Here is a 25218-nt window from a genome sequence, read left to right on the forward strand (position 1 = left end):
CACTCCCTAAGCCTGTGCGTGTGCCGGAGGTGGGCAGTGCAGCGCCACGTCCCGCAGGGTACTGGGCCTACCTAGTTTTTGCATGCATGCACGGAGCCTTTCTTCAAGATTGGACACTCTGCTCTGAAGTTCATCGTAGTCATAGGCGCCAATTTCCTCTTGCAGCTCGTTAAGGACTGACGTCAGATTCTGGACCTCCTCTTTAAACTGCAATACCAATTTGGCATCGGCCTTGTACTCTTCCAACACAGGTATCAAAGGCCTAAGTTCATCCATTTTCGCTTTTATTGCCTGTAAGGTTAAAATAAGCTAGTTCAGTGCGATGCATGCAAGAACTCTCACACCCTGCCTTGGCCTGGCTTCTCTCTAGGTGAGGGGCAGTGTGCATATTCCCGCTTTATTTACAGGCTGATTTATTCTGGTCCAAATGAGTTAGAAGAGCATATTAAACAGTCCTCAGAACACCAACATATTTGGGAAAGGTCTTTATTGTCAGTTTAGAATGCAACATCTTAAGGTTACATGCTTTGAGTCACATACACGAAGTTTTTTTTTTTTCTTTCTTTTTCAAAAAGTGCATTGACAAGGGTTCAAACTATTCATGAAATGCAGCTACAGTCGCATGCAAAGGAGGATCCTGGTTGTATTCAAGGTTCCTTAGTGAAATGGTGCTAAGTATTGGAAAATAATAGTAAAAATGCATGGTGCAAAAAGCTCTCTGGCTCTCTTTCATGGTTACATGGGAGTGGACTGCTTCTTCAGTCACTGCAGCATTGAAAAAACTCTTTTAAGTTAGCCCTGCAAGTAAGAAAATGAAATACCGTTGAAGAACTAGCTCACTAGCCTGCCTGAAACAGACAGCCATCAGGAAACACATATTTGCATGGTCATTTAGAAAAATCCCGCCGTAATGCTCGAGTTAGTCAAAACAAACTGCTTGAAGAGTTATTGATATCCCCTCATCACAATTTCTGCCGGAATTTCTTTTAATGCAGTTTAGCACAGTCAAGGCAAGCGCTTGCTTTTCTTCCCCCAAAGCCACAGCACCCCAAAATTGGAAACTTGGAGAGATGCCTGTGTCAACCACGTTTGCCAAGATGAGCTACCTCCCAGTTGCTGAAGACACCCCCATCGTTAGAGGAGTCTGCCGGCCGCAGAGAAGGGAGTGCTGGCTCAGAGACAGAAAGGCTTTTTGGTCAGACAGGTCAACATCTACTCTTTCCAGAGTAATTCATGATGACCAGCCAGATGCAAGGACAAAATGTCCACCTGCCTCTGCTGAGCGCAATCAGCTTGTTTCACCTCAACAGGATTGGGCCTGCTATTGTTTTATTTATAATATAGATTTATAACTTCATTAGCTTGCCATTTCATCTATTTCATGTATGGTTTTAAAAAGAGAATTAGTTCTTGCCTCATGCAGGGAGCACATCAAAGAAAAACATTGGCACAAAAAGGACGGGAAGACAGAGACAGAGCACATCAGCAGTTTCCAGTCGGGCGAGGGTGTGTCACTGGACCTGTTCATTTACATCTGGGCTGGATTGCTAATTAAAATGCATGTATACCTTAATTAAGGTGGCATATAATGTTTCAGTCGAATTATACTGAGATGGAGTCAACTGGGGGCATAGCTCTACCTGGCTGCACATATGTATCTATGATTTTAGGGCAAACACACACCAGTTTTAACGTCCAGAGTTACCCGGAGAAGCAGAACGCTTCCCACGAGATGGAAAGGAGGCTGGCGTCTCCCTCTTCTTTCCCTGCATGTCTATGGCATGCCTTGTCGTGGCTAGATTAGGTCAGATGTGAAAAGCTGCCCTGAGAGATTCCTGCTCCAGAATGGTTCTCATCAATTCAGCTAATCCTTGGCTAATGTGATTTACCTGCAGCAGCTGCAGGATGACAAGGGCCAGTAATGATGTCCCTTCCCAGCTGATATTCGACTTGGCTTGGGCAGCACAGGACTCAGACCCCTGGCTTCCAAACCACACTGACGGGGGCTTGGGGGCGAGTGTGTGCTGCGGCCGCCACTCAGGCCACCCCTGCCAAGATGGCTTCTGCCAAACCAGGGCCAGTGGTGGCCTCCCTACTGCCAAGGGCAACAGTCCTTTCGAGGCACAGAGCAACCTTTGCTGTGCTTCTCCCCGCCCCAAATGACCATTTCTGTAGGGAAAGGGAAAGCACAAAGGGAAAGCACACCGGGCCTCAGAGGAGGAGAAGGAGGAGGGGGAGGAGGAAGAGGGGGAGGAGGAGGGGGAGGAAGGAGGAGGGAGGAAGGAGGAGGAGGAAAAGAGGGGAGGAGGAAGGAGAGGGTGAGGGGGACAAGAAGGAGAAAGGGGAGGAAGAAAAGGAGAGGGGGAGGGGGAGGAATGAGGAGGAGGGGGAGGAGGGCAGAGGAGGGGGAGGAGAAGGAGAAGGGAGAGGAGGAGGAGGGAAGGGGGAGGAAGAGAAAGGAGGAGGGGAGGGGGATGAGAAGAAAAGGGAGGAAGAGGGAGAGAGAGGCGGGGGGGGAGGTAGAGGGGCAACGGGGAAGAGGAGGGGGGGAGGAGAAGGAAGAGAAGGAGGAAGAGGGGGAGGAGAAGGAAGGGGAAGAAGAGGAGGAGGAGAGGGAGGAGAAGAGGAGGAGGAGAGGGAGGGGAGGAGGAAGGGGGAAGAGAAAGGAGAGAAAAGAGGGGAGAGGGGAAGAAGGAGAAGGAGGATGAGAGGAGGGGGAGAGGAAGGAGGAAGAGAAGGGGAGAGGAAGGAGGGGAAGAGGATGGAGGGGAAGGAGGAGGAGGAGGAGAGGAGGGTAGAGAGAGGGGGAGGAGGAGGAAGAAGAAGGGAAGAGGAGGGAGGGGAAGGAGGAGGAGGAGGAGAGGGGGGAGGAGAGGGGAAGGAGGAAGAAGAGGAAGAGGAGCGAGGGGGAGGAGAGGAGGGAGGGGAAGGAGGAACAAGAGGAGGAGGAGTGAGGAGGAGGAGGAGTGAGGAGGAGGAGGAGTGAGGAGGAGGAGGAGTGAGGAGGAGGAGGAGTGAGGAGGAGTGAGGAGGAGGAGTGAGGAGGAGGGGAGTGAGGAGGAGGAGGTAGAGGAGGAGAGGAGGGAGGGGAAGGAGGAACAAGAGGAGGAGGAGTGAGGAGGAGGAGGAGTGAGGAGGAGGAGTGAGGAGGAGGAGTGAGGAGGAGGAGTGAGGAGGAGGAGTGAGGAGGAGTGAGGAGGAGGAGGAGTGAGGAGGAGGAGGAGGTAGAGGAGGAGAGGAGGGAGGGGAAGGAGGAACAAGAGGAGGAGGAGTGAGGAGGAGGAGGAGTGAGGAGGAGGAGGTGAGGAGGAGGAGTGAGGAGGAGGAGGAGTGAGGAGGAGGAGGAGTGAGGAAGAGGAGGTAGAGGAGGAGAGGAGGGAGGGGAGGAGGAACAAGAGGGGAGGAGGAGTGAGGAGGAGGAGTGAGGAGGAGGAGGAGGTAGAGGAGGAGAGGAGGGAGGGAAAGGAGGAGGAGGAAGAGAGGAGGGAGGGGAAGAAGGAGGAGGAGGAAGAGGGGGGAGAGGAGGGAGGGAAGGAGGAAGAAGAGGAGGAGGAGGATAAGGGGACAGAGATGGGGAGGAACATACATACCTTAAACTGCCTGGCCAGGTGTTGCTTATGACTCTCCTCCACCTGTTTGAACTTGGACTCCAGTCCTTTCATTTGGTTCTCCATCTTCTCCACGTACTGCAAGTCTCTCTGGGTCCGCCTGTCCAAGACCTCTATGGATTGAGACATGTTCTGCACCTGTCAAAAGGGCAACAAGTTCAGCAAAAGAGCCACCATAGGTGCCGGGCAATCTTCTCTGCCTGCTCCTACTGACACTGCCCTTTCCCACACAGCCAGCACACTGGGAACCAGAAGTGGCCCATGCATTATTTACAAGGTAATCACCAGCATCGGACTGATAGCTCCCCAAACACAGCAAATAGGTTGGGTAAACATTTCCTCTGCCAACGTGTTCTTATCATTAGGGATGCAAATCAGGGGTGTGGGAGACTCAAGTTCCTTTATTGGTTGTAGCTCCAGGTACAGACTGGGTGATTTCTCTTGCTCTCTCTCTCTCCCTCTCTCTCTTTTTTTTTTTTTCAGTGGTGGTGGGTGGGGATTGTTCCTAGTTTTTATGTTGCAGGACAAAATCAGTAAGGCAAGCATAAATACCAGCAGAGAGAAATGGCACTCTTAGGCTGCCCCGCCCCCAGATATAAATTCTTCCTCCTAAATCTCATTGAGTGCCTTGCTGATAAGGTTGATTACTTAAGTGCAGACTGAAGGAACAAGGGAGCTGCTCTCCCTGACTCTGAATCAAGCTTTTTTCCCTATCTCCTGTGCCATCCATCACACCCCACAGTATCATAGGTAGATGACTGCTCTGCAAACATGTACATTCCGAGCATAGAGTCAGGAATCAATCACCCAGCAAATGAAGAATCGCTGTTTTACATCTTTACAGGCAGATCTGAATTGATCTAGCCTCAAGATGGAACTTTAATATTCAACAGGATTCCAGGGAGCTTAAAAGAAAAACAGTTTTAGTGCAGCCACCTGCCAGTGCATTTTATTTGCAGGAAACTGGCGTGTGCTTCTGTGCAAATGCATCTGGGGCTGCAGGGAGGCGGGAGGAAGCTGAGGATTGCCGCAGTGGCGTTTGGGTCATTTTCTCAGAATCTAATCCAATTACTAGGGAGGAAGTTACCTCCATGACAGCAAATCTTCACTTCTGACTTTTGTGCTGAATTTGAAAATACTCTCCCTTCTAGGAACAAATCCACTTGGGGATGAGGCTTAGCTTTGCCTGGTCAGTGTGAAAAGAGAACAGTGTGGTTTCCACTTCTTACTATACATCCTCCACCCCGCCAAATAAAGTAAAGTCAAATATGCGAGAACAAGCCTAGCCTCCTCAGTAGGAGGAAAACCACTATGGCCAATCTCAGCACCCCAAAATGCAAGGAATTTCATATCTTGTTATTAGAAAGTCACACACACAAACTCATCTTGAAATTTTAAGTTTGTAAAGCACACGATGGGGTGGCTTTAGCTCCCTGTCACCCCTTCTCTTCCCTGGGAAATGGAAGCATATTTCTTACACCACCCTGCCTGATTCCCTTGCTTGTCTTCCTCTGTCACTTTGAATAACTATAGCACCTTTTTCAAGAAAAGATGTAAAGTTTGGTTTTATTCATCCTTCAAGGCCCAACCCAAACGCCACCTCCTCCAGGGAGGCTTCCCTGATGAATTGAATTAAAACTGGCTGCAAACTATTCGGAAACAACAACGTCACTTTGTTGGCGCAATGTCTGCCTAGGAGTGAGCCCCACAGCTGTCCCCTCACAGCCTTCTGGACAGGATGCTCATGGAGGGAGTGACACTGGGTCTCATCCACATCTGTAACCCCTGCACAAAGTCCAGTAAATCTAGGGCACAGGGGTGGCCCCTGCAGCCACACGGCCGGAGGAAGCAACAATACAAATGGCAGTGCCAGTCCAGACCCCTCTCTCCATTCCCCTCCTGGCAAAATCCCCAGGAGCGAAGGCCCACAAGTGCCGAGGAGAAGCTGCTGAGCTCCTGCTGGCCTCGGTCAGGAGACCACACACAGTGCCGCAGGCTTTTTGCTCCCCAGAGAAAGAAGGCTTTTAAAAGATTGCAAAGATTCGACTTTAGATTTAAAACACAAATTTGAAAGATACCAAGCTATGCACCTACCTTAAAACCAAACAATTACTCTCCTACAGTTCTTCCAACCCTGAATGCAGTTTCCTTTCTGGCCATGGACAAGGCACAGGCAAGGTTGGCCTCCAGCTGACAGTTAGTCCAGGACTGCAATCACCGGCCCATCTCCCCAACCTCAGGGAGGGCGTTCCTCTAAGCACAGCCCTTCCTCTGAAGCCCTTCCTTCATTTTCTTGCCTGCAGGATGTGCCTCTAAGAAGCCAACTAACTAGCGGGCTCAGGGTCACAGAGCTACGGGATGACAGTCTATCCCACACTTCACCCAACGCGGCAGCAGGCATTAAGAGGCGGGAGGGGGGCCAGCAACACGCAGAGACACACCTGGCCTCAAGATAATCAACAGCTAATAATGACCCATCCTTTCCCGTGTTCCAGGCACTGCACTGAGTCTGCTGTGTTATTTATCTCATTTGATCTTTACAAAACCCCGGGAGATGAATACTATTTTGAGTCCCATTTTACACATAGGGAGACCAAGGCTCAGAGAAGTTAAGCAACTTGCTTACTGTCGCACAGCCAGGAGGCCTGCCAGTTCAAGCTGGACTGGCTCCAAAGCCTACACTCTCAAACCCAGAGCCAAGTGCATCTTCAAAGAGAACGGAGCCCATGCCCCACGCCTGCCACTATCCGTGTCCCTACAGTGCTCGACCCCAGCTGCATGGAATTACCTGGTGAGGCTTCCAGGGCTATACATGTCTGGGCTCTGCACAGGGACCCCAGGGCAACAGAAATCAGAGACTCTGGGGGTGGGGCCTCACCAGGTGGGTTAAAGGTGAAGCCAGGCCACAGAAACACCGACAGACCTAGCTGGAATATGCTCAGCTGTGACCTAGCCCCATCCACAGGGCACATGGGCTGAGGTTTCTGGAGCATCCTGACCTGCTTCTGCCCATGAAGAGAAGGCAAGAGAAGAAAAGAGAAAGAGGAAAGAAAGAAAATAGCACACAGGCCAGGGTGTGCGGGGGAGCTGAGGACGGAGCAGCCCTGCCTCCTGCTAAAATGCACAGTGCATTAAGGAGCGAGGGCCCTCTTTCACAGCAAATGGTTCATGCCCTCCGAAAATAGAGTGCCCGCCATGGTATCAAATGCGGTTTTAAATTTTTAAGCAGTAATGCTGTGGCACGCACAGGCGGGAAGGAATGTTCCAGGGCCTGCAGTCCCAGGGGCTCATGGAGCATTCTGGAATCCATTTCCCAACTCTCTGCTCTCCCGGCAAGTGCTGCCTCCCTGGGCTCAGGGTTCTGTTCTCCCCTCCTGACTCTCCCCAGCCCTCACAGCCCAGAGGCCCCTCCAAGTGCCACCTCCCCACTCTAAGCTTCTGAATAATTAAAGGCTCAATTAGGCTTTGATCTAGTTTGGTGTTAACAAATGTTGGCGGAATCTGTTAAATACATCTTACTTTAATTCTTTTAAAATGATTTACTCAGGTGGCTAAAGAAAAAAAAATTCTATTTCTTCAAGGTGAGCGTGCCTTACGAACTAGGCCCATTGCTCTGGGTACCATGATGTAACCTTCCTGCCCAAGAAACAAGGGTCTTGTGGCCATTCCAGACAGGGACTGGGACACAGGAACAGGCAGTGACTCGGAGCTTTCAGGGCCTGTCAGAGCTGGGTGGGCGCTCGAAATCTCTAGCCCACCCTCTCCCTCTCCAAGAAAGGGCACTTGCTTTGTCCAGAGTTTCCTGAGGGTTTGTGGTTCAGCAGCAGGAATGTTAACCCAAGTTGGGGCAATGCTATCCTTTCACCAGGCTGCTCCCACCTTCCCCAGCGAGGTGGGCAGTGACAGCACCGTCTGTCCCCCCAGCATGGAGCCAGCCCTGAGTTACAGAGGCCCCCCCACCCCTCACAGGCCTCCTGTCATACTCCTGAGCTGACGCCCATTCCAGAAAGTCCAAGGTCAATCTGCAGGAAGAATCGTGGTTTTACCGCTGTGTGTGTGAGAGTGTATGTGAGTGTGTGACTGTGTGAGAGTGTGTGTGACTGTGCGAGTGTGACTATGTGTGAGTGTGTGTGTGACTGAGTGTGAGTGTGACTATGTGTGAGTGTGTGTGACTGTGTCCATGAGTGTGACTGTGTGTGTTAGTGTGTATGTGTGTGTGACTGTGTGTGACTGTGAGTATGACTATGTGAGTATGTTAGTATGTGTGTGACTGAGTGTGTGACTGTGTGTGACTATGAGTGTGTTAGTGTGTATGTGTGTGACTGAGTGTGAGTGTGACTGTGTGTCTGTGTGACTGTGTGTGTTAGTGTGTATGTGTGTGTGACTGTGTCTTGAGTGTGACTATGTGTGTGTGTGTCTGTGAGTGTGACTGTGTGTTAGTGTGTATGTGTGTGATTGTGTCTGAGTGTGACTATGTGTGAGTGTGTGTATGTGTGACTGTGTGTGTGTGTGACTGTGTGTCTGTGAGTGTGACTGTGTGAGTGTGTTAGTGTGTATGTGTGTGTGACTGTGTCTGTGAGTGTGACTATGTGTGAGTGTGTGTATGTGTGTGTGACTGTGTCTGTGAGTGTGACTATGTGTGAGTGTGTGTATGTGTGTGTGACTGTGTCTGTGAGTGTGACTGTGTGTGAGTGTGTTAGTGTGTATGTGTGTGTGACTGTGTGTCTGAGTGTGACTGTGTGAGTGTGTGTATGTGTGTGTGACTGTGTGTGAGTGTGACTGTGTGTGTTAGTGTGTATGTGTGTGTGACTGAGTGTGACTATGTGTGAGTGTGTGTGTGTGTCTCTGAGTGTGACTGTGTGTGAGTGTGTTAGTGTGTATGTGTGTGTGACTGTGTGTGAGTGTGACTATGTGTGAGTGTGTGTGTGTGTGTCTGTGAGTGTGACTGTGTGTGAGTGTGTTAGTGTGTCTGTGAGTGTGACTGTGTGTGAGTGTGTTAGTGTGTATGTGTGTGTGACTGTGTGTGAGTGTGTTAGTGTGTATGTGTGTGTGACTGTGTATGTGAGTGTGTGTGTGTGTGTGGTGTGACCCCACTCCCTCAGGGTGGGAAAGTTCCTGCCCACAGGCGCTACATGCAAATGCCCCTTTCTTCTGGGGAATCAATGGGTGAAACAGAAGGGCCCACCATTCCTCCTTGTTCTCTTGGTAACTTTCCTAGGGGGTCCCCAGAACCTACACTAACCACAGAATATGGGGTCCTTGGGCGGAATGTGCCAAAAGGCCGGTGGGCGGTGCCCATCAGGAGAAGGCCCCCTGACTAAAGTGGGGAGTGGAGGAGACTGAACCAGGTGATGAGGTCAGCCATGTGGGTCTAGCGCCCACTTCCCTACTAATGGCTGTTTGGCTTGGGACAAATAAGTCCACCTCTTGGGAGCCAAATTTCCCCTTCTTGGAATGGAGTGACAAATCCCACCAACTTCACATGGTTCTTCTCACAAAGATTAAGTGAAATAACAGATGCAAAATGTTATGCAAACGACACCCTGCTGTTCCCATGTGAGTTCTGAAGGTGACAATGTGGTCTGCTTTAGCCCCAGGAAGGCGTTCATGGTGAGGAGCACCTGTCCAGCCACTGGCCAGGTACAACCATTCAAGGGCAGAAAAAAGATCTTATCTCATAAAATCCAAATGGCCATGCATGCCTGGGCCCACAGGCGCTCTCCAAGGTAGCTGCTGGGTGACAGCCCCAGCCCTATGCACACAGATTATGACATCACTCAGAGATGAGCCTTGTGTCCCATCTCACCATGCCCACATGACTTCTCAGTGGAGCCTGCAGTGACAGGGAGGCAGGTCTAGTCCTCTCTTCCTGGACCACCCATGGAGGTCTCAATCCACCTGTCCATCCACCCACCCATTCATCCAACCATCCATCCACCCACCACCCCCACCTATCCATCCATCCATCCATCCACCCACCACCCCCACCTATCCATCCATCCATCCACCCACCCACCCCGACCCACCCATCCATCCATCCACCCTTTCATTCATTCACAAATATTTTGAGTGGAGACAAGCCAGGAAAGAGCAGAAATGGGGCCTGCAAGCTAGCCAAGGCTTGGTGTTGGCGTGAGCACACAGGCATGTACACACACACACACACACACACACGCACACTCTGCGCAGACTCACCTTCTCCAGTAGCTGCCTCAGCTGTTTTGTGCGGGCATCCCGTGAACACATGGTCTGCTGTGGGGCGACCACTGTGCAGATACACCTGCCCTCACTGTCCTGGGCAGAGCTGTACACCTGCCAGCTCTCCTCAGGGTTGGTGGGCAGCACCTGGAGAGGGGCGGGGAGGGAGAGGGAAGGAAAGAAAGGGAGACCATGAGGTTGTGTATCAGAGCCAACAACCAGGGGCAAGTGTCCACATCCAACCCTGGGAAAAGGCATGAGGAAATGGTCCCAAGACATGTTTGACCCAAAGGGAAGAAAGGGTCCCTGGGAACAAAGAAGCACAGGTCTCCCGTTAGGGGACCCGGGGCTGGAAGGATGTCAAAGAGGCAAGACCTTTTACATTCCTAAAATTCAAGTTCAACTCAAGGAATGTCTGGAGTTTGTCATCTGGCCAAATTGATCTGCTGGGTGGATGGAAGGGGCAACTGGAGGCCACAGGCTGGACAAGGAGCAAGGCAGGAAAGCAAACGCTGGGTGGCTCGAAGTGGGCCTGTATGTCAGAAACAGGATAGCCTTCCCGTAAGTCAAGCACGGGTGACTGGCACCACCAAGCCTCGCCCTGCCATTCCCTGACACTTGCAGAAGCAGCACCCACTGTAACAGACCCAGATCCAGCAGCTTATTTGCCCAGAGCTGTGATGAACCCCCAGCCGCGGCAACCTCCCTGCCGGCAGCGTGGCAAAGACTGACCCAAGAAAACACTAGGCTTCCAACTCCTCGTGGGCTCCATCCACGAGCCATGTGGTGAATGTTACCAAATTGCTGGTGACATGCTGTGCAGGGGTCACCCCCAACCTCAGTCCTGAGGTTTGCCCAAAGACCACCAAGAAACCGGAGCTGCCTATGTCTGGTGTAACCTCGCAGCCCAGCCCAGCCAGGTACCGGGGCAGGCACTCATGAGCCTCCACGCTCCACCCTGCTGCCGGCCCCACTGTCTCCAAGCACGCTTCCCTCTGGTGGCATCAGGTCATCTCTGCTATTTTTAACATGAAGATGGGGAGGAGAAGTTGGGCGGGGAGAATCTATAGTAATCATATCTTTAATCTCATTCATTTCTAACCTGAGAAGATCGGGACCAGCAGGCCGGAACAAAGTCATCATGGAGGAATCGCCCTCCGATTCCTGAAGGAGCTGGGGGGGCGGCCTCAAGAGGGGTCTTAGGAGGGAGCCACACCACGGAGCCCTCTTCGCAGAGCACTGAACCTCTGGCAGCAAAAAGGGAGGGGGAGGGAGACTCACGTCCTTCACCTCTCCTTTCAGCCTAGAGGGGCAGTGGTCTGGGGTGCGCCTTCCCAGCAGCAGCCCCTTCCCCCGCGGCCCTCCGGGTGGCTGGTTTCAGCTCAGCCTTGCTCAGCCATCTAAGTCAGCTCTGCCCAGAAGCAGCCCTGGCCACGGTTCCCCTCCCGCTAGGCTCGAGAGGGAGAGGTGATTTCAGTTTCAGAGGCCAGGAGGGAGGGGTGCGCGCAGAAGACGAAGGCAAAGGCGAGGCAGTGAGCATCCAAGGGCAGGCTCCCAGGGGCCGCACCCCAGCCCCTCCGCACCGTCCTCCCAGGGGAGGGAACAAACCCTCCTATGGACAGGGGAGGAAAGGGCGCCTTGGGACTTTGGGAACGAAGGCGCGGACAGGAGCTCCGGAGCCCACCGGCCGGGGCCCCACTCCCAGTCCGGTCGGGCCAGTCTGGCTTTTCCAAACTAGGGCGGGCTCAGAGTCCCCGCTGGGCCGAGCCCAGACTAGGGTCTAGCGGAGGCTCCACCCCTCACTCCCTGAGTGTGACCTTGGATAAGTCCCCAAGTCCCCAGCCTTAGTTTTCTAACCTTTTCAATGAGGGGCTCATGATTAGTGACCCAGGACTCCAAGCCTCCGAACCCCCACCAAGCTCCCCCGGCCCAGCGGCTAAGCGCCCAGGTGAAGGAAACGCCGCCCCGGGGGCGCGCGGGCGGAGATCGAGTGGCCCAGGCTGGGGGATTGGGGAGCAGGGTCACCACCGCTGCGCCGGCCCGCGACCCCTGCCCTTGCCCGCCCTGTTCGCTGCCACCTCCCTGGACGACTCGGGTCCCGCGCGGCGCCCGCCCAGCCCCGGGCTCCGGACCGAGGAGGGGGAGGAGGAGGAGAAGGAGGGGCCGCGCCAAGGCGGCCGGCGGGCGCACTTACGCCGGTGCTGCGGTCCAGCGTCCCGCCGCCGGCCGCCGAGAGCTTGGTGGTGTTGAGGCCCACCAGCGAGGGCAGCGTCTGGGACATCCAGTTGGTGATCATGGCCATGGTGCTCAGCACGACCCCGATCTTGAGCAGCGGCACCGACATCGCGCCTCGAGCTGCCTCCAGCGCCCGCTCCAAGCTGGCGCTGGCTCCCGCGCCCGGGCGGCCTTCAGGCGGCGGGCACCGCGGCGGGCAGGGGCGCCCGGCTGTGTCCCCGCGCCCCCTCGGCCCGCCGCCGCCGCCGCCGCCGCCGCCGCCCCGCGCGCCCCGGCCATCGCCGCGCCTTCCCCGGGCGCCAGGGAGGGTGGCCAGGCGGCCTCTGCCTGCCGCGCTCCGCGCCCCGCGCTGCCCGCCCCGCGCCTCGCCTTGCCCGGCTGCGTCCCTCCGGGATCCTCAGCCGCCACCGGGAAGCGCCGTCTGGCTCTGAGCGCTGCGCGGGCTGCGCGCGGGGGCCGCGGCCGGGAGGCGGGGCTCGGCCGGGCGGGGCCGACGCAATCCGCCCAGGAAATGGGTGGATTTTTCCTCTTGCTCGGCTCCCCGCTGCCCCCTGGCGGCCGGCAGCGAGATATGCAAACTCCAGTCCGCCCAGGAGTTGGGATCAGGGTGACACGAGGAGACGGACGCACCACCATCCCTAGATCATAAAATACTCGGCGGCGGCGCGGGGACCCCAGCTGGGGCACGGCCCGCGGCCCTCCTGTCCCGGGGCTTCTCCCATCCTCACGCCTAGGCACCCCTCTCCGATCCCCGCAGAGGGACCGCTTTGGGGCAAAGGTTGCCCGCAGAGAGACGGACACATCCTGCCTCCTGGGGCCCTTTTCCGCGGTGATTCGAGGGTCCCAGCCAGCCTGGGCCCTCGCCTGAAATCCAGCAGGCAGGGCCGGTTCCGAAAAGCAGCCAGACTCGCGAAGGCCTCCAGCGCCAGGGGGGCGTCGGGGTATTGGTGCAGAGTTAAAGGCGCGCCTGCGAACCCTGGGCAGCCGCGGTGCCCTAAGACCTTGCTTGGGAGGAAGGGAGCCAACCGGCACCCCTGGCACCGGCACAGCAGGGCGGGGGCTGGGGTGGTCCGCTGTGGCCCGCGGTGCGCAGGGAGGGGCCTGGGAGGGCGCACACCGGGCAGGAGCTGCATAAGATCTGGGGCTCAGACCTGGGCCTCAGGAGCTGAAGGGGCCACGCCCATGAGCGTGGTGTTGGGGAGGTGGGGGTGTGGGGCTGGGACACACACCCAGCGTGGTGGAGGGGCGTGGGTTGGGGGGTGTCCTCACTGGCTCAGGGATGGCGCTTGAGTCCTGGCGCCCAGGCCCAGCGGCAGGGCAAGTGGCGCACGCTGCCCCTCTTCCCGGCTCTCTGCCGGCGACGGCGGCAGGACTCACGCGTGTCAGTCCCACCCGAAGCGCAGGCCTGACTGGGTCAAACGAGTTAATAGGGCTTTTGCATTTGCAGAAGGCTTCTAATCGGAGATGAAAGCCGCTTCCTCCGGGGCCTTCCATTAAGCTTTCCCAGCCATTTGGGGAGGAAAGCATCCCCCAGCTCACTCACTACACTCTTCTCTGCCTGGGTGAAAATTAATCTCCCTTCCTGGATGGCAACTGAAAGACGGACGCCGGACCGGAAGGAGCGCGCCTCCCTGGCGCCCGCCTGAGAGCAACAACGCCTTCCTGGGGCTTTTCTCTCTGTGCGCGCGGTCCTCGGCTGTAGAGACTTCAGCTGCAGCCAAGATGATCCTGGCCTGAGTGCTGGGTGTGAGACCCGCTAGTTAAATGAGCCCCTCAGATCTGCTTTTCTGATGAATGCTGTAATCCCAGGCAGCCGGGCTGGGTCGGATGCCAGGAAATTCCAACTGTTGGGGAAGGGCGCCATCTCCCAGTGTAAGCTGGGACTGCAGGTCCGGCTCACAGACTGGGCCCCGGCCGAGAGGCAAGTCCGGTTGGGCTGGCTCCGCCCCGCTCCTCTGGCCATGCACGTTTAACACCGATTCAAGGCCACAAGCTGTGTCTGTCCAGATCACTCACGCCGCTTCCCACTGCGGAAGGACAAGGACCACTTGTTCTGTGATAACAACTTCAAATGCAACCCAATCCCATCCACAAAACTCTCAGGCCATCTCAGAAGCCATAGACATTTAACGAAAGTACAAGATTAACCTGCACCTGAGCCGCTCTAACCTGCACCTGAGCGCCTCCAACCCGCACCTGAGCGGCTCCAACCCGCACCTGAGCGGCTCCAACCTGCACCTGCTCCAAACTGTCCCATCCAGTTTCTGAAACCTGTGATTCAGTGGGCGTAATCATTTTGAAAGCGTCGTCAGATAAGGCTTGAGTAAGTGTAATTTGATTTAGAAGGCCATGGAGCATTCCAGAAGGAAACTATGGATTGTTGAAGAATGAAGGCATTTGGATTAGAGGGTCCACGGCCCCAGCCAATACCAAGTGTTCCTAAAGAGGACTTTCAATCCCAATTTCTTCACGACTTCTCTTAAAGCAAGGTCTCATTACACCTGCAGCTCTGAACAATCATATGAATACTGATGGGGCGGGTGCTGCACCCCAGATGGCACTAGGGCTTTGCCATGCCTGGCACCCACCCAATCCTTACTGAAGTGCATGGTGTGGTGGCATTGACTCGACTGTATAGATGAGAAGTCTCAGGCCTAGAAAGATGACAAGACCTGTCCAAGGTCATATGGAGACAGCCTATTTCCAGGGCTAAGCCCATACACATGGTAGCATCCTTGTCTCGTAAATGTCATGGCCATAGTTAAATCTCATGAGCCCCAGAAGTGGCATGAGCTGCATGGCATGAGCTGCATGGCCACAGAAGCCCTGGCCGTCTGCGCAGTTCCATGAGCCACAGAGGCGCCAGAAGACATTTCATGGGCCCTTGCCTTCCACGCTCATGGGAAGGACAGGAGGCTGCCCACCCCTTTCTGAGTCCTGGCAGGAGCCTGCACCAGCTTCCCTGTCATGACAGGTTAGACCAGCCAGGTCTCTGTCCTCATGGCAGCCCCTTACAGGTCTTGACCTTGGTGGACTCTGTATAAATTCATCGCCACACATAAAAACAAGCATACCCCCTCCACATCCCCCGGCTTCACAGCTCAGAAGATGCACGTGTGAGAGGGTGCTCCTGCCCAGCTTGCTATAGACCTTACAAAAGGCGGACACACATGGGCTGTTGGAGAATCACCTCGGGAAGCCCTAGGACAGCCACATGGTGAGCTGGGAGGACAAAGATGACACCGACGCCCACAGTCAGAATAGTGAGGTCCACAGGATGCAAACCTACTCAGGAGTGGCCACTTGGTGGGAAGCAGATCTCTGGGCCACTTCCCGATGCTCCTTGGCAAAGGATGCCCTCAAGGGACAAAGTTTGGACGCCTAGTTGCTGTTTAAAAATGCGCATACTGTCCTCAGGCTATTGGCAAATACCTTGAAGGGAAACAAGGGGAGGGGAGGAAGAAAGGGAGGGAGAAGGGAAGAAGAAGAGAGAGACAAAGACAGAGAGAAGACAGGAAGACAAAGAAATGGAGAGAGAGACAGAGAGAGAGAGAGAGAAGAGAGAGAGAGAGAGAGAAGAGAGAGAGAGAGAGAGAGGAGAGAGAAGAGAGAGAGAGAGAGAGGAGAGAGAGAGAGAGAGGAGAGAGAGAGAGAGACAGAGACAGAGAGAGAGGAGAGAGAAGAGAGAGGAGAGATAATAGAGACAGAGAGGTGAGGGAGAGAAAAGAGACAGACGGAGAGAGGAGAGACAGAGAGAGAGAAGAGAGAGAGAGACAGAGAGAGAGAGAGAGAGAGAGAGAGGAAAGACACAGAGGGGTCCCACATGGAGCCACCCCTACTTTTTCTACGCTGTATGTACCTTTTCCATTCCCTTTCTGTGCTGGAACATTCCTAGAGCAAGGAAAGGACCTGGCCTCAAGCCAGGCAGCAGGGGAGGAACCACGGGTCCCCTGAGCACTCCCTCTTGGCAGCCACAGAAGACTAGCATGGGTCTTCTGAGCCAAGTGTCCCCCGTACTCCCCTCCTCCTAGGCCTCTGGGTTCACACATGGGTGGAGGTGTAACTGCTCCTCACCCCCTTCCCTGGAGAGGATTTCCATCCTGGCCCGGCTCCCTGTGCCTGGCAGCACCTCCCACAAGCCAACAGTCTCCCAAACACCACCTGCATCAGGCGTGGCTGTGTGACCTGCAGCTTTGGCTAGGGGGGGCAGAATGGCTAAGGGTCACAACTGAGCAGCTTTCAGAGTCAAATGTCTCAGCCACGCCCTGGCTCTCTGCCTCTGTCGAGGGAAACAGGCCCAGAGAGGGCCCCTCCCTCGCCCAGGACCCTTGAATGAGAGGACATGTGAGCCAGAGGTGCCCCCAGGTAGCCTGTGCCCTATGCACGCCGTTGCCATCAGGAGCCACTGTGCTTGGGGTTTGTGAGCACAGCTGGCCTGAGCTGCTGACCCAGGAGATTCAGCTTCCTCCGAGGCATCGTCCTCCTTTTCCCTCCGTGTCAGCTGTTCAAGTCCCCCAGTGACAGTGATGGGGAGCCACTTTCCCTGGGGAGAGCACTCCACAGACCCTTGACTGTCGCTGGAGGACGTTTCTTCCATTCAGCAGTCGGCCTCGTGTCCAGCTTTTCAGTCCTAGTTCCTTGTCCATCCAGAGAGCTGACTTATCCATGGCCCCTGTTTCCCCAGACCCCTCCTGCACCCTCTGCGCTCTCCCTGGCAGGTTCCACACCTCTTTCATGGATATCGTCTCAGCCTGGCCACAGCCAGGCCATGGGAAGTCAAAGCCGTGTATTCCCTTAGTTGCCGAATAGAAAAGAGGCCAATTCTGGGAGTGGTACTTTGAAGAACAGGGACAAGATAATTCAGCAGACACATCACCCTCTGGGCTGAATGCACATTTTTCAGGGACCCCACAAACATGATCATTTCCTACTTCGCAGGTGAGGAAACTCTCACCGTAACTAATTGGGAAAGGCAGCCTAGTTTCTATGGACTCAGTCACTGATCCTGACATGAATTCAAAGGTGACATCGTGATGAGAAACATCAAAGAGTCAGTCCCAGGGTCCAGCTGGGAATGTGGAAAATGCCCCAGGTGGCACCATTTGCTTACAGCCAAGGATTTGGTACTGCCAGATTCCAAGCAAAGTTCTTTGCATCCAGATGACACCCAGCCTCTGCACAGGAGGCTCCCGGGCACTGCTGTCAGAGACTGTGGAGCCTGGATTTGGCCTCGGAAACTTTCTTAGCCACCTCTCCCCAAGACTGCTGCAGCCCCTGGGGGAATCTCCTGTTTCATCATCCTTTGTACTGCTGATGGAACAAAGCATCCCTGCATCTGTCAATGCCCCTCACCTGCTGCCTCTCACAGCTGCCTCAGTCTGTGCATCTGGGGGACAAGTGGCTGAGGCTAAGTGGCCTGGGAACAGAAACCTGTGTGTGCATATTGGGGGCTAGGAAGGGGGCTGGGCAGGGGCTCAAGGACTCAAGCTGACAGCCAAATTGTTGGCAAATGGCTGGCTCCCCATTTCTGAGTCCGGCTGCACTGTCTACAAACCACACCCTTCAGTCATAGAGTCAAGTTATTTACGATACACTGATGTTCTTTCTTTGGCTCTCAGGCCCACGAAGCATCAGCAGAAGCAAGTGGGGGAGACTTTCTTTTCAGCACCACTCAGGAGAGCCATTTTGTATGGTAAGGAAATCCCTGCGGCAGGGTTTAAACTCCCCAAGGACAACTTGTATACCTAAAACCACTAGATGGAATGGAACCACTTTAGGGACAGCCCAAAGCGAGGCTGTGAACTGCTGATCTGAATGTGGACAAGGGCTGGGGAGCCGGCCTCATTCCCATCTCCCCCTTACACTCTTCCATCTCAACTCTTCATGGCTACACACTCTCCAATCAGATTTTAACTGTCATTGAACTGTGCATAAGAAATATACTGGCCAGATCCCTGCTGCCGGTATGTCTTCTTGGGGCAAGCAGGTCGGCTAAGGCACATCTAAACACTGCAGCTGCCATCACCAGCTGGAGCCCAGGCAGGGGCGTGAGCTTTGATGTGAGCACAGAAGAAGCAGGGACAGGAAACCTTCTCCAGGTGAGCAGCCACACACGAGGACGGGTCAGTGCAAACGCGGCAGATTCTCTCCATGGCGGCCCCTCCAGCCACCTTGTACAAAGCATGCCAAGTGCAACAAAGGGTGTCACCAGACCCGCGGGCATGTCGGGCAGTTTACAGCCTCATCCAGAGGCCACCTTATCTCAGGACCTGTAGGTCCTATTTCTTACTTCTTGGTCTCGAACTCCTAACCTCAAGTGATCCACCCACCTCGGCCTCCGGAAGTGCTGGGATTACAGGCATGAGCCACTGTGCCTGGCCCCTAATTCTTACTTCTTGGATCTCAAGTTGTCATACACATGCTGGGACATTTGAGGGGCACAGGGCTGCCTATGTAACCCCTAACCTTATGCCCCAGAGAACTGAGGCGGTCAAGCAGGCACTCCTAGATGCACTCTCGTCTCCAAGGAGTGGACAGGCCTGCTGGGGTGGACGGGGCTGCTGGGGTCTTTGATCCTCAGGGGTTGCAAGGAAACCACAAGCGGATCCCCTCCTTCTTGCCCTGCTTTCTCCTTCAAAAGCCCATTTTCAAGGTCAGCAGCCAGCAGCGCACATATCCACACAGTCGGAAAGGCACAGCTGATGGGCTCTGCGGTGCATTCCACAGAGGTTGGCGACCGGGCGGCAGCACTGGCACTTCCTTTACACTGGTGCTCGGTGACACTGCGCTGTTTTTCGACTTTGCATTTTCTTTCTGTCTTAGCAAACACCAGAACTCAGGTTTCTCAGGCATCAGACAGACCTAGAGCTCCATCTGGGGCCATCACTTATGTGCTGGGTGGCTGGGCAGGCGGCTTTACTTCCCCACACCTGTGAGTCCTCAGGTCAAGAATGAGGACAACTGCGCAGGATTGCTGGGACTGCCCCAACGTGATAAAGTTTACTCCTAACACGCGGTATCAGTCCTCGCCACTGGTGGGATTCCTGGGGCTTTAACTCTGGGCGGGCTCCAATTTCTTATATTATTTATCTTATATAGCATATTATTTATTATTGTTATTATTTATAATATTTAGATTATTATTTTAATAATCTACAAACCTCAGAGGTGTGCATTTTTACTTTCTGATCTCTCTTCCCCTCCCCTCAGTCGCCCTGCGGTGCCAGTCGGGACAGCGCTAAGGTTTCCGAGCGTGCGGGGCATCCAGGATGCATCTTTCAGAGCTAAAAATTGGCTGCTTGCCCCGTCAGTCCGGTTAGTGGTTGCCATGTATCTAATTCAGTTTAGCTAGTAATTAGTTTTGTATTACTTTACACGGTGATGTTAATACTGATTACAGGGCCTGATAACTTTAGTAATAAATACAACCCAAGGCAGGAAATTACCTTTCTTCTGATTGGGGAAGGTTGAAGTCAGTGGAATGAGAAGCAAATTACTTTAGGAGATGGAGCAGCTGCCTCATGGGCAGGATTGACAGCTTAGCGCCCCTGATGTCAGGAGCCTATCCACCGAGGGAGGCAGCCCAGGAATGGGAAAGGGGAGCATGCCTCGCTCCCTCTGTGTGACCAGAAGCGTCGCCAGCCCCGGAGGCCACGGCCAACTTCGATGCAAAGACTGAATGAATTCCACATATTCTGAAAGAATTAGTTTAGGAAAAGAGCCAATTCCACCTGAACTCTTCCCTCTGCCCTGCACTCCACCCCCTTCTACAAACACTGTATCCTCCCAGCATGTCTAGGACAGAGGGGGGCAGAGAAGCTGGAGGGGAGGGCCTGGCAGGGGGACAAGACAGGTCATCCGGACCACCTGGTCCAAGCTTAGGTTTCAGCAGAAAAAGCGGTTAGCCGTTTCTACTTGTTTGATTTGCTCAGGGGAGTGAAGTGAGGTCTTCAGCTCTAGAATGAGCTAAACGGGGGGATGAGGTACAGACTCAGAGGGATGGGCCTCACTGGGGTTCTGAAAGGCTAAGTCAGCATCGCCTCCCTGGTCTTCTCACCTGCCCTGTTCACACCAACTCGTGACTCCCCACGTGCAGTCCAGGGTCTGCCCACTTCTCAATGCAGGCACCTAGACCGGCAAACAGCTGGCCCAACTCTGAGACCCAGCATACAGTAGCCACTCAATAAAGCCTGAAGACAGTCACAGTGACGGTTGCCACTCAAGCCTGTTCTGTGTTCACTGACAGCTTGAACTCCACCGGGGGCATCCAGGGGCGTCATGTTGTAGGAAAGGCCAGGCCCAGCCTGGGGATGCATGGCTAATGAGGAGAGTTCCGTTTCCATCTTCAAACACTTCAAATACCCTCAACCCACATGGATTGAGCATTGGATGCAAGAGTCAGGGTTTCCAGGCCCTTCTTCCTGCTACAACCTCTGTCTGCAGCCGTTTCTGTCTTCTCCTTCTTCTTCTTCGTCATCATCTTCTTCTTCAGACAGAGCCTCGTGCTGTTGCCCAAGCTGGAGTGCAGTGGTGTAATCTCGGTTCACTGCAACCACCGCCTCCGGGGTTCAAGCAAGTCTCCTCCCTCAGTCTCCTAAGTAGCTGGGATTATTGGCGTCCGCCACCACACCCAGCTAATTTTTTGTATTTTTAGTAGAGATGGGGTTTCATCATGTTGGCCAGGCTGGTTTTGAACTCCTGATCTCAAGTGATCAACGTGCTGGCATTAAAGATGTGAGCCTCCACACCCGGCCTCTGTCCTCTTCTTCTTTTCCCGGGCTCACTAGTGGACCCAGGTGCAACCTTGGACCCAGATCAAACATCCTCCTTCTCCAGAGCTTCCTCCGGCTCCCAAAACAACTCACTCCCCAACTCCCACCCAGAGCACTTGGCGCAGACACTTCTTGTGCCACTGAAACACATGATTATGGCAGAGCCTGGGGTCTTTCCTCAAAGCATGCCAGCCCCAGGTGCCAAGCGGCAAGGGTTTGGCTCACTCACCATTGCAAGCTCGGAATTGACCGAGTTAAATCCAACCAGCTGGTATTCAGGAAAGGCTTGTTTAAGGAGAAGATGAGTAAGCCAATGAAAGAATGGGGTTGGGGGTCTGTAGCAGGAAGGGATCTTACTCGAGAATCATCTTGTTTAATCCTCCTTGTGAAACAAGGAAGGTCAGGCTCAGGGGGGTAAAAGGGACTTTCTCAAGGTCACGTAGCCAATGTCTGGTGGGATCGGGGTGAGAGTGAGGCCATCTGGGTCCAAGGTTGTTGCTACAAAGACTCCCAGCCCCTTTTACCCTATTACGTACAAAAAACATGCTTCACTCTGAAAGGAAGCTTGGGGGGTGTGGAGGTGGGAGCCCAGGGAGCCCCTGCCCTGCCCCACCTTCCCCAAGGCCCAGAGATCAACGCCTCGATACCCTGCCCGGGAAGCTCAGTACGATGCCACTTTACCCTCCTTCTTTAAGAGCATGAAATACCAGCCTTTTATTGAAAACCACAGAGCAAGACCATGTAAACTGCCTTTCTGTCTGAGGACAAAGTTCACCTGGCCCCACAGCCTTGCATGTCGTAGGCCATCCATCAACGGTTGGCGTTTGATGGAGTGTCTCATCGTAAGCAAGCTGTCGGGAGAACAGATGGCCCAGCCATGTGCTCCACTCCCCCTGCCTGCCTGCCTGAATCCTCCAGGCAGCATGTATTAAGTGCAGGTAGGATCCAGGCATTTCTGACATCTTCTCATGTCGACGTATGCTCATTTAGAAGCACAGTAGCCCTAGAATCGCATGTCCATCCCTTGGGCGGAGTTAAAAGCAAGGATGGGGCTGTGGGGAGCAATTTACCTACAGTGGAAGCAGGAGGCAGACACCAGGCAGCTCTAGCACCCTTTCCTGAAGCCCAGACACGTTTCTTCACTCACTCACAAATGTGAACAGCATTGCTCAAGGAACCCACAACGCACAACTTTGGAATCAAGAAAGTAAGATGCTTGGGGATGGATGTCCCCAAGTAGCTCTTGGAATCAGAGCAGGCTGGTCCTGCACCCACACCCACTCCCGACCCCAGGTGCCACCTTAGAGGTCAAAGATGAAAGTCACCTGGCATAACCCCAGTGGGGCCCACCCAGGCGGGGGCCAGGGTAGCCAGGCTCTCAGGTGCTGATGCTGAGCCAGCCACTCTCCACCCCCTTCAGAGACTCGAAATGATTTCACCTGCTGAGCCTTTTCTCCAAAATCCCACCACATTAGGGATAATTGGCCTCCAATGCAAGATTCCGAAAGCACAATTATCAGAAGCCAGCCCAGGGAAGTTAGAGTTGTACCATGAGGGTGGGACGTGCCTCCTGGCTGAGTCGAGGGACACATTCCCCTGAGACAGCCTGTGGCTCAGCTTCAGAGAAAGGCACCTCCCAGGCCAGCAAAGAAAACAAGAGCACTTCCCTTCCTGACCCGGGAGGCTGCCGGCTGGCGGAGCTGACCAGGGTCCTGAAGGTGGCTGGCTGGGCCCTGACACTAAGGTCTGAGGATACAGGGGTGTGCACAGGGGCTGGCTGGGATTCGGATGTCCAGGACCCTTTGTGTGGATGGACAAATACTTTCACCACTGAGATAAAGCTTCTAATTGAAGTTGAACCAAAAGTTTCTCCCCAGAACAGGGAATCTTTAAAAAGACACAAAGAGGAGAACTTACAGAGAAAAAGCATCTTTTGGCCTGGGCATGGAGGCTTAAGGGTGCCACTAAGGCTTGGAGGGCCCTTGGGTGTGGCCTTGTCCAGGACCACCCAGAACCAGCCATCTCTTTGCCAAGGTGTCTTGATAAGACACAGGCACAGCCCTTTTTAGGGCAGCTTTTGCCACCAATCGGGACCTGGCTGCTCTTCTCTGCAGGTATCTGCTCCCCTCTGTGTGCGTGTGTGTGTGTGTGTGTGCACGTGAATGAATGCACCTGTCCAGCCACAGTGCACAACCACCACCCCTCCACCAGGCCTTCCTGTGGCCAAGAAAACTTCTCTCCTAGAGGCCACACAGAACCTCTCCAGGGGGGACTGGCCGATCATCTGGGCAGCACCAGGAGAGGGACTCTGAGGGTAAACGGGACGACGTAACCCCACAGCTGGATTGGGATTTGGACTGCACGTTCTGGGCAGAGCCAGGGAGCCAGTGAGGGCTTCCAGGCAAAACAAGGGAAGCTCATTCAGTATCTTCTCTCCTGTGGTCTTCCTCTCACTCTCTGGCCCTCCCATCTCCTCTCCTTTGTTTCCTCTTTTATTCTGAGGGAGAGGGAGGCAGGGAGGAAGGAAAGGAGGGTCAGGTGCAGCTGGGGCTTGGGGCCAAGGTGCTAGCTGCCCATCACTTCCTGGTCTTGCCACTCCAAAGGGCCAGAGTCTCCCGGTTCAGAGCATGGCACAGTGGTATCATTGAAAGGGCATTTTAATGTCACTCCCAAGTAGCCCGGCTCCGGAGGCTGGCAGGCTCTTCCCAGCACCATGGTGCCAAAGCAGCCCTCCCAGTTCGGCGCTCACAGACAGCCCTTCTCCTCCCCCAAGACTTGCCAGCTCCAAGATGCATCTTTAAAATGGAGAATACCAAGCAGAGACCTTTCTCTATTGATACATTGTTCAGGGGACAACGAGCCCGTTAGAAATGCCCAGGATCCCCACACCAGCACACCACAGGGCTCTTCACTCACCTCCTGCCAGGCATGTGGCCACAGCCCCCCAAGCCCTACACATTAAGCCAACAATGCACCCAGCTGGCCGGTACGCTGGCTGCCCTTCCCAGTCTCAGCGGCACAATCCCCATCGCCTCTTTCCCGAGCCCCCAAGGGCAGCGTTATGCCCAAAGGGAGGATGTGCCACTCAGGGGTGTGTGTTGGGGGTAGGACTAAGGTCCTGCCACCTCCAAAAATGCCTGGGGACTTGGCTATCCGGTTCTCATTCTTCCCCCTCCAGATGACAATAGCAGCCAAAGACCCCCTCGTGCTGCCCTTCGAACTTCTCAGCAGGGAGCAGGGGGCAGCGGAGTCCTAGGAAAAAGGGGGCAGCTGTCAGCCCTGCTGGGCCAGGACTGGAGGAGCATCGTCTCGGGTCAGCCTGCACCCCTCCCTCCCACCCAGGTCCGGCCCAGCACCCTGGCCTCTACCCAACCCCGGCGCTTCGGGCGCCCAGGACAGGGGCGCGGGGCGGCGTGGAGCCGGAGCCGTTCCCGGACTTTGTGGGGCTCCCGGGGGGGGCCGGGCCAGTCGCCTGGCAGGGAGGAAAATGGCGTTGGATGCACGTACTTGAGTGAGTTCAGTGCCCATCAGGATGAGGAAGAGGAGGCTGAGGAGCTTCCGGGCCGGGTGCATGTCTCGCTGCCACCTCCAACGACCTGGCATGCAGGGCCCTGGGTGCTGGCCGGCCGGCGGCTGCGTGGACGCGGACGCGCTCCGGCTCTGGCCCCGGCTCCGCGGGCTCCGGCGGCGGCGCCTGGCTCGTGTCCCGGCGCCTGGATTCAGCACCCGGAGCGGGCGGCGCGCGGGCTCTGCTGTGCGAAGCCTCCGCTCTGCATATTTATCGCGTCCCGGTTCCGGCGCGTCTGCCTCCGGGCAGGGCTGGGCAGGGCTGGGCTGGGCGGGAGCTGCGCCCTCCTCTCTCCTCGCCTCCTAATGGCTCCCCCGCGCGCCTGGCATTGGCGGAGAGAGGCGCGCCCTGCGGAGCACGAACGCGCTCGCTGGGCTGCGGCGGGTGCCAAAAGTTTGCTCGGAAGGGGCGGGGGCGGGGGTGGCGCAGAGGGACCCGCGCGCCTTGCTCTCTCCCGGGGAGGAGGGAGGGCGGCAGCCGGCGGGGAAGCAGGCTGGGACAGGATGTGACATCAAAAAGGCGGGGGAAATCGAACTGAGATAGAGAACTCCATCCTGGCCGGCCTGAGCCCTCGCAGGCTCCAGGTCCCGGAATGGGGACGGAGGGGTTGCCCGCGCTGGGGACCTGGGCCCCTGGACAGGGAGTGGGCCGAAGATTGGGGAAGGGGAATGACAACTGGGGGTGGGAGAGATGGGATGTTAAGTCTTGATGTCTACGGAGTGACAGGAGATAAAAGCTGAATGGGTCCTTAGAAGTCACCCTTCAATGAGGTGAGCTGAAGCTGAGTCAGGAAGGATGTTTCCAAGAGGAGGGTTCAGGGAGGAAGCCAGGGTTAGAA

The 25218-nt window shown here is 55.1% G+C and overlaps 1 protein-coding gene across 3 annotated transcripts in view; it reads right to left on the reverse strand.

Moving 5' to 3' along the window:
• OLFM1 (olfactomedin 1) overlaps window positions 1–24879 on the reverse strand; it is a 47335-nt gene extending 22456 nt beyond the window's left edge. The window contains exons 1-4 of one of the 3 annotated variants that reach the window (XM_033238609.1): window positions 24320–24879; window positions 9804–9953; window positions 3591–3746; window positions 72–291 (exon numbers count right to left, since the gene is read on the reverse strand). In XM_033238609.1, the coding sequence (XP_033094500.1) occupies window positions 72–291; window positions 3591–3746; window positions 9804–9953; window positions 24320–24415 (622 nt within the window). In that variant the 5' untranslated portion in view covers window positions 24416–24879. Of the gene's footprint in view, window positions 1–71; window positions 292–469; window positions 799–3590; window positions 3747–9803; window positions 9954–12000; window positions 12505–24319 lie in introns of those variants that run through there. The other 2 variants (XM_033238608.1, XM_033238610.1) reach the window with 2 other exon arrangements.
• Between the last annotated feature and the right edge of the window lie 339 nt (window positions 24880–25218).

The sequence above is a fragment of the Trachypithecus francoisi genome, unplaced genomic scaffold, assembly GCF_009764315.1.
Source record: "Trachypithecus francoisi isolate TF-2019V2 unplaced genomic scaffold, Tfra_2.0 Lachesis_group16, whole genome shotgun sequence".
Taxonomy (NCBI): domain Eukaryota; kingdom Metazoa; phylum Chordata; class Mammalia; order Primates; family Cercopithecidae; genus Trachypithecus; species Trachypithecus francoisi.